This window comes from Sylvia atricapilla, chromosome 5 (genome assembly GCF_009819655.1).
Source record: "Sylvia atricapilla isolate bSylAtr1 chromosome 5, bSylAtr1.pri, whole genome shotgun sequence".
Taxonomy (NCBI): Eukaryota; Metazoa; Chordata; class Aves; order Passeriformes; family Sylviidae; genus Sylvia; species Sylvia atricapilla.
The window spans coordinates 46597036-46609922 of record NC_089144.1 but is presented as its reverse complement, the minus strand read 5'-3'; the positions used below and the strand labels follow the sequence as shown (position 1 = coordinate 46609922).

General features: G+C 38.4%; 1 protein-coding gene across 1 annotated transcript in view; it reads right to left on the bottom strand.

Annotated features, from left to right (window-relative positions):
* Positions 1 to 12887, bottom strand: part of ANO4 (anoctamin 4) — a 120515-nt gene that overhangs the window by 93899 nt on the left and 13729 nt on the right. The window contains exons 2-3 of the mRNA XM_066319366.1: positions 10748 to 10858; positions 3810 to 3946 (exon numbers count right to left, since the gene is read on the bottom strand). Of these exons, the coding sequence (XP_066175463.1) occupies positions 3810 to 3946; positions 10748 to 10858 (248 nt within the window). The remainder of the gene's footprint in view (positions 1 to 3809; positions 3947 to 10747; positions 10859 to 12887) is intronic.

Genomic DNA, 12887 nt, shown 5'->3' with positions numbered 1-12887 from the left:
ACATAAAACAATAAAAGCAATAAATACTGTATCTTTTCTTAAAAAAAAAGTTTGGTCTGACAGAAAAACACAACTTGATTTCACTGTTAATAAGAGGACAAAGAAGTCACTCTCCTGAGATATAAAAGACCAAACTACTGGGCTTTTTCCAGTAAGTCATGAGATGAAATTCTCTACAGATCCTCCTCACAATTTAACATTACTTCTACATTATACAAGTCTGGCCCAGCATTTAAGCTTTCACTTTCAGACAAGTTAAAATTGCCTGGCAGTTTGCAATGATTGGAGTGTTTCATGCAGGAAATGTACAGTGTGAAGGATACATGGGAACAAACATCTCTCTCTCTGAACAATATAAAGGGCAAGGACCTTCAGGAACCTCAAGATCAGTGCAGCTCCAAGGTGAAGGGAAGGTTAAGCTAATTTACCTCTGTTTTTCCAAAACTTGCTCTGCTATTCCTGCCAAAAATAGCCCTGCCCTATAATACACAATCAAGTCTCTGAAAATAAAAAAATATTTTTTTTCACATCTGGGGGAAGGAGGAAATCTTCAAAATACTTTCTCCATAGGACAATTGCTTTTGAATTTAAATCACAAAGTGAACATTACAATAGGAAAAACTGTTTTTACAAGAAAACCCCAAACAATTTTCCCATTCAGAGAGTTTAGTGCCAGTGATCTTTCTGATTCTCAGCTGGCATTTTGATTAAATGAAAAAAAAAACAATGAAAGCATCCCAAATGTCCCATCCCCTTGATACATCCAGTTCACTAAAGGACGAAGGGAATTTTTCTAACATTCTTTCATTGCAGTCCCTAACTCCTAACAACTTAGGGCAGACTTGATACAGCGGAATATTTCTTAGAGTCCAAAAAGAACAAAAGAAAAAAGATTTAATCTCTAAGGAAAAAACAGTAGCAAACTATTTATATCCATACTGCATATCATGCTGATAAATGATATTATCAAGATACAAAAAGTATTTTTCATAGAACATTAAATGTGAAAACAGCTCAGGAGGCACATTTTATCTTTTTCCATTAAAAATCTCTGTCAAGAAGACATAAAAAAGCCCAAACAACCCAAAGGATATTTAAGGTTATTTAAATAAAGGAAGAGTGTAGCAGGAGATTTAGAGGCTGTGGGTCAGCTTGGTGGTCCTGTTGTGATTTCTAATTCTCCTGGCAAGCCTCTTGTTCAGTAGTCAGAGTGAACATGTATTTTTGGCATAATAGGAAAGGAGGTGTAGAGCAAAACAATCTATGCTGAGGACCTGCTTATTAGGCTTAAGGACTCACTATGGGACTACTGTAGTCTGGTCCAAAAGACCCACTGGATTTACATCCATAAAGAACACAGGTATAAAATCCAACACTGCTCCAGACTACAAAGAAATCACGGGTAGGGGCAATTGAGAGATCCATTTCAAATACACACTCCTCATCTGAACTCAGACTCATCCTGAGAGTACCATAAGAAATGTGTCCTTCTTTCCATGAAGTAGTGACTCCATTGGAAAAATTGATTTGCCCCTTCCTATGTTTCTGCTTTCTCTGAAGAAAATTGGTTTGCCCTGCACTGACTCATCAATGAATTCAGAACCTTGTATTAAAGAGTATCTATGCGATTTAGCCGAAGTATTTGACTTGTCAGACTTCTTCCACTACAAATATGACTGCCTGGGACAATTACTTCTCTTGGACTTGTGAAACACTACCAACTACAGTATTGTAATTTTTCACTCAGAAAGGCAGCTTGGACACCCTTATCTGTACTTGAAAGTCCTTTTCCTTTTAGGAACACTGTATGTCAAATCCAGACTGATGCACTCTATTAGACTGTTATGGCCTCTGGGAAAGAATCCTTTCTCTGGCCCTCTGTTACAGACTCTAAGGCAACTTTATAGACTGAGTCTGGACTTGCAAGAACTCTCGAGGATCTAGCATGATACACAGACAGTCAGGGCTGGTTCAGCAGTGTCAGCTGCAGGACTTCTGCATCATTCAATTATTACAGGCTTATGCTATTCCAGACAGAAGTTTGTCTTACTTTCCTCCAGATATTGCATCTCCCTTACCTGTGTTATGACATCAAAATACAGTTTTCCTAAACTGATGAAGAAAAAATATAAACCACTAGGTCTGACTGCTGTTCTTTGGTGAAAAAGTGGGGAAGTCCCATACATCAAAACTCAATTCTTTCATCTAAAAAAGGATACTGGAAGATAGTGAAGACTTCACTCTAACAGGAACTTTTCCTGTGTATCTTTTCCTTCTAGATTTTAGCAGGGACCTAGTACTTTGAAACATTTTATGTAGGTTGCAGCATCCCTGAAGTCCCATTAAGACTTTCAATTTTCATTTTTTTCCCCTCATCTTATACCTATATCTGACTGACACTGCTATTTTCCTCAGTTATGGTTACAAAAAGACCCCTTAAATCTGTTCATATTCCTCAAAGGTTTTCCCTTTCCCATTAAAAAAACCAGAAGACACATCTAAGAGAAAAAAAAGGTTTTGAGGTATTGCTTTTTTAATATTATTACATTACAGCAGCATGTCCTTCTGATAGTTTTCTGTCAATTTTTCCTCTTTAACTTACAAAATCATGTGTCTTTCACCTGTTCTTTTTTTCTAAAAACCATATGGTGCATGGTCCGAAAATGCAACGTGGGAATATCTTTTCAGATTAACCTATTATGGTGCAAGCAGGCAAAGAGGGTACTTTGTACATTTTATGGAAAGCTAGAGAAGAGCTCTGATTAAGGAAGATTAAACTGTGAGCAAGGTCAAACATATTCAGGGTGTCCTGAATTTAGTTGCTTCAATTATCTGCCTAAACTTTCGAGGAGTGCGGCTCTCTATGGGCTGAATTTCTAGAACAAAGAAAATCTCTCTTTCCTCAGCAGTGTTGCACAAAAGAACTTGTATTACAAAACCCTCTAGCTGCTGAAAAAGATAATGTCTAATTGCCTCTTCTAAACTCTATCAAAACTAGTAAACAAAAGAGGGTCAGGGCAGGGCCCTCGGCAATGTCCTGTGGTTTTTCACTCTTTTTAATTACTAGCATGGTCCCTGCCAGTTCTGATCTGTTCCAGTGAGCCCTCTGCCAAAAATTCCTCAGGCACAACTTGCAGGTAACATCGGACCAGTTCAGTAAGTAGTCTAGATGTAGCCCCATTCCTGAGGTGGAGGAAAGGAGAGAAGTCCCTCGTCTCTTCACTTGCTGAAGAAACAACCCTAGCACCCACGGGTGGCAGGGTGGTGAGAGGCAAAATTAAAGGGCATACTGTTCCTTTCTTCACAAAAGACACAGGAAGCAATTAAGGTCTAAATTTTTATCATGAGTCCATGACACTTTGCCTGCTTTAAGACAGATTTTAAAAGGGACTATGTGCTGAATGTTCCCTCCCTGGTATGTTCTCTGAATCATCATTATGCACCAGCACATCATAATTGTTCTTCATTGGAAGGGAATGTGTCTCATAACTGACACTTAATTCTCATGGGAACTGTAGATAAATCCTCTCCACACTCTTTCCCCTTAAAGGATGACCAGAGGGGAAAATTTTCCAGCCATTTCAGAAGCATTGAAGCCTTAGATTTGTACAGATGTTTCACTGAGGGTGTAGGAAATCAAAACTTTTGAATTTGAAATCTTTTATATTTCAGCATTATAACAGAAGAATGGTAAACCATTTCTCATGGGAAAGATTAGACACAATTTGATGGTAGAGAATGAGATTTAAAATCAAATTATATTATAATGGGCATGAATAAATATTGCATTAGTAATTCTGTGTCCTTACCTCTCCCACAACTTCCAGCCTGCTGGCATCATCAGAAGTACAGGTCAAGTTACCATGGTGAAGCAGGGAATCATCATCTTTGGAAGGGCTGTTCACACTTTCTAGCTCATCAAAAAAAATGTTGACATCCTTAGCTACTAAAAAACAAAAATAAAAAAATGCATTCAAATCACCACTGGACCATATGAAGACAGCAAGTATAACCCTTCAATAATTTCACTTTTTAGTTCTGTATAAATATATACCTTTTTAGTTCTGGTATAAATATATACCATGTTAATTTTAAAATCTGATGAGCACTGTTGGAATGCTTTCTTCATGAATGAGCCACATAAAGATTTAGGACACTACGACACACCTCTGATGAAAAATAAACAATCTGCTGTCACAATAAAAAAGATATTTAAAAAAGATTATAAAAGATATGCTTCTTTTGGGGCAAATGATTTAAACGACTACCTTCTGGATTAATATTGTCTCTGAAAATTTTTTATTATAAGGAGGCAGAATTTTAATCTACTATATGTGTGTGATGTTTGAAGTTGTACAGGCCTGTGGGGCAGCCAGAGGCAGAGGGCCTTAAATAAATACTGTTTTTTGAAAGGCATTGAGTAAACAAACCTGGGCAGATATTTCTCTTTTCACAGTTTGGCATGTTTGATGCATATAAATCTGACACTTTCAGATCCACCCACTACACAGCCCTCAGTCTTGCATGAAGGAATCGCTCACAGATTTAAGCTGTGGTACACCAACCCTCATAAAAAGTATAGATGTTAAGGTCTGGAGTGACTGCCAGATGGGAGGGGCAGGGCAGCCAGGTTCACTCTGTACTCCATGCACAAGACGTCTGATGAAAAAGATGATGAAGAGATGTGTGCCAGAGGAAAAATGCCTTAGCTGAGGATCATGTTTCAGCTGTGGATGGACTTCAGCTCTCTAATCTCATGCCTCATAGGCAAAATCCAAAATTATGAAAGTAGAGTTATAACTGTTAGAAGGGACCCCCAAAGGTCCCAGCTACTGAGCCTCTTCAACTGACTACAGTGGCAGCAAATGTCTAATAGTCTCGACAGAAATTAGTCTAACCCCCTATCCCTGTTCAAATTTCTTGCAAGCCTGACTGACTTTTGGAATCATTCTTCTTTTGTGCAATAAACTCCTGTTGCTTTTGCTTGCCCTCAGCTCCCCTAATTTAGTGACATGCAACTGTAATTCCTGTTGGTGAGGATCTGTATTAACAGCCAAAAACCTCTAATTGCTGTTGGCAACTTAGTCTCATTTCTAACAACTGGCTACAGGTGTAAAAATCAATTCCCCACTGTGGAGAGACTGAATACCTGCCAGAAATTAACAGCCACTAACTGTTCCCAGTGATCATGAGTATTTTGTGACTTACTTTTCACCTTTTCCTTCTTCAGGGGTCATAGCCCAGTTTCAGAATCCTTTTAAAAAATTGCTGATAATACCAAATCCCCAGTCTCTGCAGGTGGCCTATTTTTCATGCTCACAAGCAGGAGAGCCTTATCCATAATATTCATCCTTAAAACAGACATATGTTGCAATTTAAATATACTACTCTTTCTCTGTCAAACTTGAGCATGGGGAAAAGTTTCCTCCCTTTTTGTTTGTGTCTTTTACAGCACCTAAAGTCTATTATTACATCTGTAGGTAATAAAAAAAGAAAACCGTATCAAAATATTCAAGAATCCTTCATCTTCATTTTCATGCATAAAATAGGGACAAGGTTAATGAAAGAAATTGTATTTTTAATTACAATAGTTTTGCATGGAAAACAAGTGTAAGTCTCAGAAACAACATAGAAGTCCTCACATCCAAATTAATCCACTCTAAATACTAGGCTAATGTGCTAACCTAATCAGCATAGTTTGTAAAAGAGATTCTGAATTTCTGGTGTTGTTTAGTTATATGCGATGAGAGCCTGCAGCTCCTCAGTATCGCTGGCTGCCTCCAAATTGTCCTAGGGGAAACCACAGCGGCTTTAGGAGATTTAAAAGGCAACAAAGAGATTCCAATTTGTAGCACATGCAACAGTAATATTACAGATTTTTTTCCCACATTCATTCATTTCGCTCCCCAAAAATTATCCTAGAGATGCTTATAAAAGAGAGAAAAATTGCCACATCAAAGCACAGCAGACTAACCTTATGTCCTTCACCCTTTCAAAAGTCAAGATTTGAAACATTTCACCCCATCAGATAATAATTTGGATGTAGGTCATGACCAGATTTTGCACACATGTTCATATGAGAATAATTAATCTCAGTATTCAACAAAAAGAATTTTGAATGACTTGAACTTCACTGAATAGAAACCCATCAGTGCCTCCATGACAGCGGCATGTGAATCTGTATATGTATATAAAACCTCAATACAATCTGAAAACAACAGTGGAAAAATCCCCCAAAATAATTAAGCAGTGAATCTTTCTGAAGATTATTCAAGATAGATATATCTGTTGCAGACAGTGTCAACGAAAGCTGTAAAAATGCAAGTTTTGCCTGTTTACTATACTTGAGGGAATTTATCTTTGTTCTGACATTAAGATTGCTTTGGTATAAAAGAGGAGGCCTCTGAGATACTAGAACTGCTGCTTGTTGAAATGCTGGTAATGCTTTGAGTTGCAAAATATATAGTTTTTAAGCAGATGTTTTGAGATACAGAAGTTGGTATGCAAGACAGTGAATGCGTCTGAAGGCTTGAAATACAGAATTACTGGATTATCCTGAGGACTAGTAAGGAGACAAAAAAAATCTTATTTTAAGGTAATTTTAGAATACAGTTCTTCTCAGCAGTGAAAAAGTTGTGGAAGCAACTCTCTTGTGGAAGCTGATTAGTGAAAATAGCTACCGGGACTTGACCAGATTGACTGCAGTGGAAAATTGTTTGTATCAGAAATATGCAGATAATTGACACGATGGTCACTACAGAAAATACGGGACCCAACATTTGCTGACATAATTTTTCTACCTCAAGTCTCATTATACACTTAAAAATAAATGAATACAATACTGTTCTACAAAACCAAATAGATAATTTATATAGCAAATCCTGTTTACTTTATGTTTGTAATGGTAATGGTACTTCCAAGATAACTCTCCTGCTGCTTGTAGGTAGCTGAGCCCTTCCACTCCAATGGACTGAACACCTACATGGCCAAATTGTTGCTTAAAGGATAATCAGGGCTCCCTCTTGTCCCCTTCAGACCCTGACATGCGTATACCCACGAATGTACTTAACAGAATGATATATAATGGCTTTATTATATATATAAATGCCATTTGAGAGACAGACTGGTGTTAATGTACAGTCATGCATTTTTAAGTAGTGAAATTTAACAGGAGTACAGAGCAGCACATGCATTGCTACAGGAGATAATAAGAATTCTCCCTCTGGTTTTAGATCAGCTTAAATATGCAAACCTTTTTCTCCCTCTCATGTTCTATTTTGTTAAAAAACCAAAATTACTTGATAATTCACAATCCCTTGAAGAACAAAAGGAAAAAAAAGTCGGTATACAAATATTTTTATTCTAAATATAGTAGAATATATATTCTGAAAACTTGATGCTGATAAATTCTGAGCAGGAGTCCATGCACAATCTCAGTGGATTCACAAGTCACTTCAGATCAAGATGCTGATAGGTAGGACCCAAAACCAAGATAACTCCTTTAGTTTTCTGAAGCTGGATACTAAAACTGAAGTGCCTAAAAATAAGAACTTCCATTAAAAAATTGGACCTGACTATGTTAACTCTGTGTGAGAGGATGGAAACACACTCAGAGATCATGTTTCTGTTAATTGTCATTTTATTAGCAAGAGTCCCACCAAGCCATCAAGAATAGTTTCACTTTGGATAATGCTAGCTGAAGATCAATATTCCAAAGCTGATCTTAGCAAGAAAAATTATTTGGTTTCTAAAAGCATCATTAGCCTGTTTTAAATTATCATTCAATGCTAACAACTGGGAATAAAAGTAACACTGACTGTTCAGAGCAACTACCCTAGAAAGAATATTTAGACATGCTTACCCCAATTAGATGATATTTGAAACAGGCTGCAGGTTCAACAGCCTCCTGGACACACAACAAGCCTCTGCAAAGTGGGTTGTACAGAATTCCTTTTGTCTTTGATGAACGACATGTAGCTAAAGGAAATAGAGGTTAACCTCCCAAAAGCCCCTATGTCTGTCTGGATAAAGGAAAAACACTCTCTCCAAGGCTATAAAAGCTGCATCCTTCTCAAATGGCTTGTGAATGATCCATAAGTCAAAATGTTAATTCATATAACACTCACAGATTATATTGCTTATCCATGTTTTGCAATCTTGTCTATTCACCTCTAAAGACTACAGTGCCTTTTCAGCCTCTCCAGTCTGCATCCCAACTGCACCCAGGCCTATATCTGGGCTGGAGTTTTTCCTAAACCTGTAGCTTAAGTAATAACGTGATTCAATTTCAAATTATTACCCTGTGCTTTAGCACGAAAGTGATTTTTTCTAAGGAAGTTATAGCAGGATGTTGACAGCTTGATTGACCAATTAGAGAGTTAGAAACTCCTTGGACTACACAGGTTAAAAATCAGAGAATACTGGAAAAAGTTCCTTTTCCTTCTTGCCTTGTTTCAGGTAAGAGGGCCAGCCGCTGGGCCTGGCAGGCTGGGCCCTACCGCTGCAGCCGGGCTAGGCCCAGTTTTCTGCTGACATCCTGCAAACATGACTTTAAGGCTTGCCCCACCGCTGCCTGGGCCGAGGAAGATGTCCCCTGGGCGCCTGGGAGCAGCTCTGAGCCTGGGCTGGGCCCACCCCCATGTCACTGAGGGGTGGGGGGAAGATGTCCACCAGCCTGGCTACTGAAATCCTGTCCCCGTTTCTGAGCCCACACTGCCCATCAGCGCGGCTTTGAAATGTAACATCGTGAGCCTCAGCCTAAGAGGGAGAGACCCAGACAAGAATTCAACTCTTTCACGGCACAGATGCAGCTTGCAAAGCACTAACTTTTTCTCTGAGTCTTAGGAAAGCCAGAGTGAGGGACATGTAAACAAACACTATGAAGATATCGGGGTCAGTTGAGGGGAAGTTATATCTTAGATGATGAGATGGAGAAGATGCCTTGGTTTTTGGGCTAGAAGTCTTTTGTGAGCTGTGTTAACAGACTGCAATATGCTACAATACCCCTTTAAACCGTGGAAAAAAGTATATATTGGGGTGATGAAGAGAATATTTAGATTGTAGATTTGAGCAAAGGTATTTGTGATGAGCTAAGGGAATATTGAAGTAGCTGTGATCTTATGAGAAGCTTGAACACAGTAAGATAAAGTGATATGAAGCCCTCTGCCCTCCAGGGAAAAAGAAGACCTCTGTTTCTTGAGATGGAGATGGTTTTAGAGACAGATGAAGAAAAACCTTTGCATTTGGAACCGTTCATCTTTAAAATGATACCTCAATGAATTTCATGGCCCATATGCAGCTGCAAGAAAGGCTGCAGGATATGGGAGGGATTTCACAACTGCAGATTTCTCTGGGCGGCTGTTTTTGTGAGAGATAAAAGCCACAAGTAGATTGTTCTTTCTTGTGGAAAGTTACCATAACAGACCCAAAGAAATTCTCTCTCTAAATGAACTGATGAAAGACTATTTTGTAAGTGGTACTGACCTAGAATTCTGAGTTTTGTCTTTATACGTTGTCTTGGAGAAAGAAAAGAAACTGCTGGGGGAGAGGGAAGTGTTTTGAAGGTTTTGTTCTGATCCTTATTAATTTCTTCTCTCTTGTAGTTGTGTTAACAAACCTGTCTTTATACCTTTTAAAGTTTGAGCCTGCTTTGCTTTTCTCCTAATCCTATCTCACAGCAGAAAAAGAATAAGTGATTTTAGCAAACACTCAAACCACTACACTAATTTTGTGAAACAAAAACTGGTGAAGGTGAAACCACTACAGCCCCCATCATCATCATAGTAACCTGAGCATTTTCCATCCACCCCCAAGCTAATACAAACAATAAATGGCCTGATTATACTACTGTGTAGTTTCTTAATCACATGGCAAAAATCAGGCAGAGTCTGGATTTTTACACATTCTTATTCATCCTTTATCACTCTAAAATGTAAGCTGCTGTTTCTCGCTCTAGAAAATTGATGTACCAAACACCCATTTTAAAATCAAACTGGAAAATAAGGAAGCCAGGAAGCCATGCCTTGCATTTGGATTCTCAGCCTGCATAAGAATTTTAAACTAATACAAAAAATTCTCACTGAAATTCCAGATTCTATTGGATTCCAGAATTGCATCAGTTTTGGGTAGGAGGGTGTCTTCTGCTGATATTGGCAAGAGTAGCACTACTTCTAGCACAAGTGTTGAGATCATTCTGCAGTTGGATTTAAGAAGGGTGAACCAACAAATTCTGAGTCCACAGCCCATTACATATAAAAAGTGATAATTTCGTGCACCATCTAAGACATGTGGACCTTCACTTGTCGTGACAACCTCATGACTTCTCCAAAAAATACCAGCTGCAAAAATGTGAATACAGCCCAACACTTTGGAACAACTGGAACTTCAAATCCAGTCTTCAAACCCAGACTGCAGCATTTTAATGACATTATTAGTTCACACAGCCACTCAGGAGTGCAAAGAATTGATTAGACTATCAGGGGTCTTACTATTTCTGATTATGTCTGCATAGAAAATATATACTGCTGAAATCCTTTGGCACACAGCAATTCAAATCTTACTATGACTTCTCTGATAGTAAAAGATTTCTTACCAGCCTTCAATAATCCATTGCACTTCCTGAGAGGTATTAAAAATAGATTCTTATCAATCAGTTCACCATTTTGTGTGTGCCTTCAGTTACAATTTCAATGTGTCTCAATTGAATCTTCTACCATAAACACAATTTTGCATCCAAGGAAGAACTTACTTTCTTGTATTGCATTAAGAATTTCTGAAAAGTCCACATCTGTCTTCTGTATGTCTGGTTTTATCCATATTTGCGTTCCCAGTTGGTTAACCTGCAAATCCTCTCTTCCTTCTGAAGAAATTGAAGAGATTGATGGGGTTTGTGACAGTGCAGCAGAAAATCCAGACAAGGGGCTTTAGGTGAGGAAACATACACATTGAATGTATTTCTGTTTTTTCCTCCTTAGCAGAACCAAATTTTCTTCAAGCCAAGGAGGTTCAGATAGAACATGGACTGATTTAAAGCTAAATAGAATGAAACAACAACATTCTATGCTATCAGCAATGATGCAGTTGCCTCTGGCAAGTCCCTTGTTCAGATGACAATATGCTGCCATGCCATGAGCATCATTTCACCATACATCTACAAAACTAACTCCTAAATGTGAAAACAAACAAGAGATTTTGTTACAAACTACACAGGAACAAACAGACCAAAATAAAACACACACACACAGTAAGCTGCAAGACAGAAAACAACCGCTAGGACAAGAAGAGCATGGACAGCATGTTTCAAACGCAGGGCACCGTAAGTTGTCATATGCCAACCTGATGGCATGATCTATGCTAGGAAGAAGTCCAGCACTGGAGTCCATTTCAAATAGATTCACATTGGTATGTAAGGATTGCTGTTTAAAAGCATTGCAGAATAAAAACTTATTCTGGCAGGTCACTCTTTCAAACCTATTTACACACAAAATTTGCCCATTTCAATGCTCTTTCAACATGAGCAAAGAAAGCAGAAAGTTTTAAAAACAGACACTTTCCAAGCAGAGAAAGGTGGCTGCATATCAAGAGCGAACAGAAAATCAGCCAACCGGCACAAGATGCTGGCTATAGGGTATTTGGATACAGACAGAGAGAAAGAGAGAACTACTGGGAATACCTCTGTTTTTTTAAAGACTGGTAGGAAAACCTTTCACAACACAAAGGCATCTGTTAGAGATGCTCTTCAGTACCTAACGCACAGAGCTAGCAGAGACCTTCAGTAGTCAGGGAGATATCTGCAGAAGTTCATGACAAAAAGGTGGAAGAACAAACCCTCAGGTCATTTAGATTACTGTGCTTCACTAGATGCTATCACTCATGCTTTAGAAAGAAGCATTTTCCTTTCATCTACCATCTGCCTATAGCAAGCTGCTCTCATTTTGAATTCTCAGCTAGCCCACTGTATTTTCCCCTTCTCCTTGCCAAATAACTATCTCACTACTGCCTTGATGGGAGCAACAAATAGTATTCCTAGGCATAAAATTACTCAAAAGTATTTTAAAGGCCTTTCTTCACTTTTTGGAAACACAGATCTCAAAATGGGTACACTTTGACCAGCTTAATCCTTTATTATTTTTCAGTGTTAAAATATTATAAATTCAAATTGCCCCATGCTTGTTTCAGCGTATTCTTTTGTTCCACAGCAAAGATTCACTGTTAACATCAGAGACAACTCCCCTTGTAGATTCCTGCAAAGTGATCTGTCATAGCAGCAGCAGGACTCAGCATTTAATGATGTAGAACAGAGAATTTCTTAAGTGAGAGAACTGATTATTCATACAATAGCAGCCTAGGGAAAACTCCAGATGGCCTCAGGGATGAGGCTAAGATTTGCCCCAAAAGAGATTTCTGAGCCCAAGAAAATACACTCCAGCAGCTGGAAAATACATACAAACAATATGATGGAAGTAGAAATGTATTCAATGGACTGCAATTCAGTTAAGCAGCTTTGCAAATTATGTCATTCGGTTTCTTCTTAAATACTCAGCTACCACTTTTAACATAGACCATTTCATACTTGCATCCTCACGTCCAACAGCCTTAGTTCTGCATTTTAACCCTAGTTAGAGCAAATTATTGACAATATGGACAAATATAAAATACCCTTTCTTCTCCCCCAAATCCTATATCCTTGTTACATTTTAGTTGCTTTTCCTCAGAAGAGATGAAGGTAGCAGGATCCCTGCAGCATCTACAGCAGATCTGAACTAATTGGGCCACGGAGAAAGGAAGTGGCAGTCAGCTATGGAGGTGCCTAAGTGCTGATATCTGATGGACTATCTAACTATAGACCTGTTAATAAAATTCAACTCTTGGAGAATGTACATAGTCTA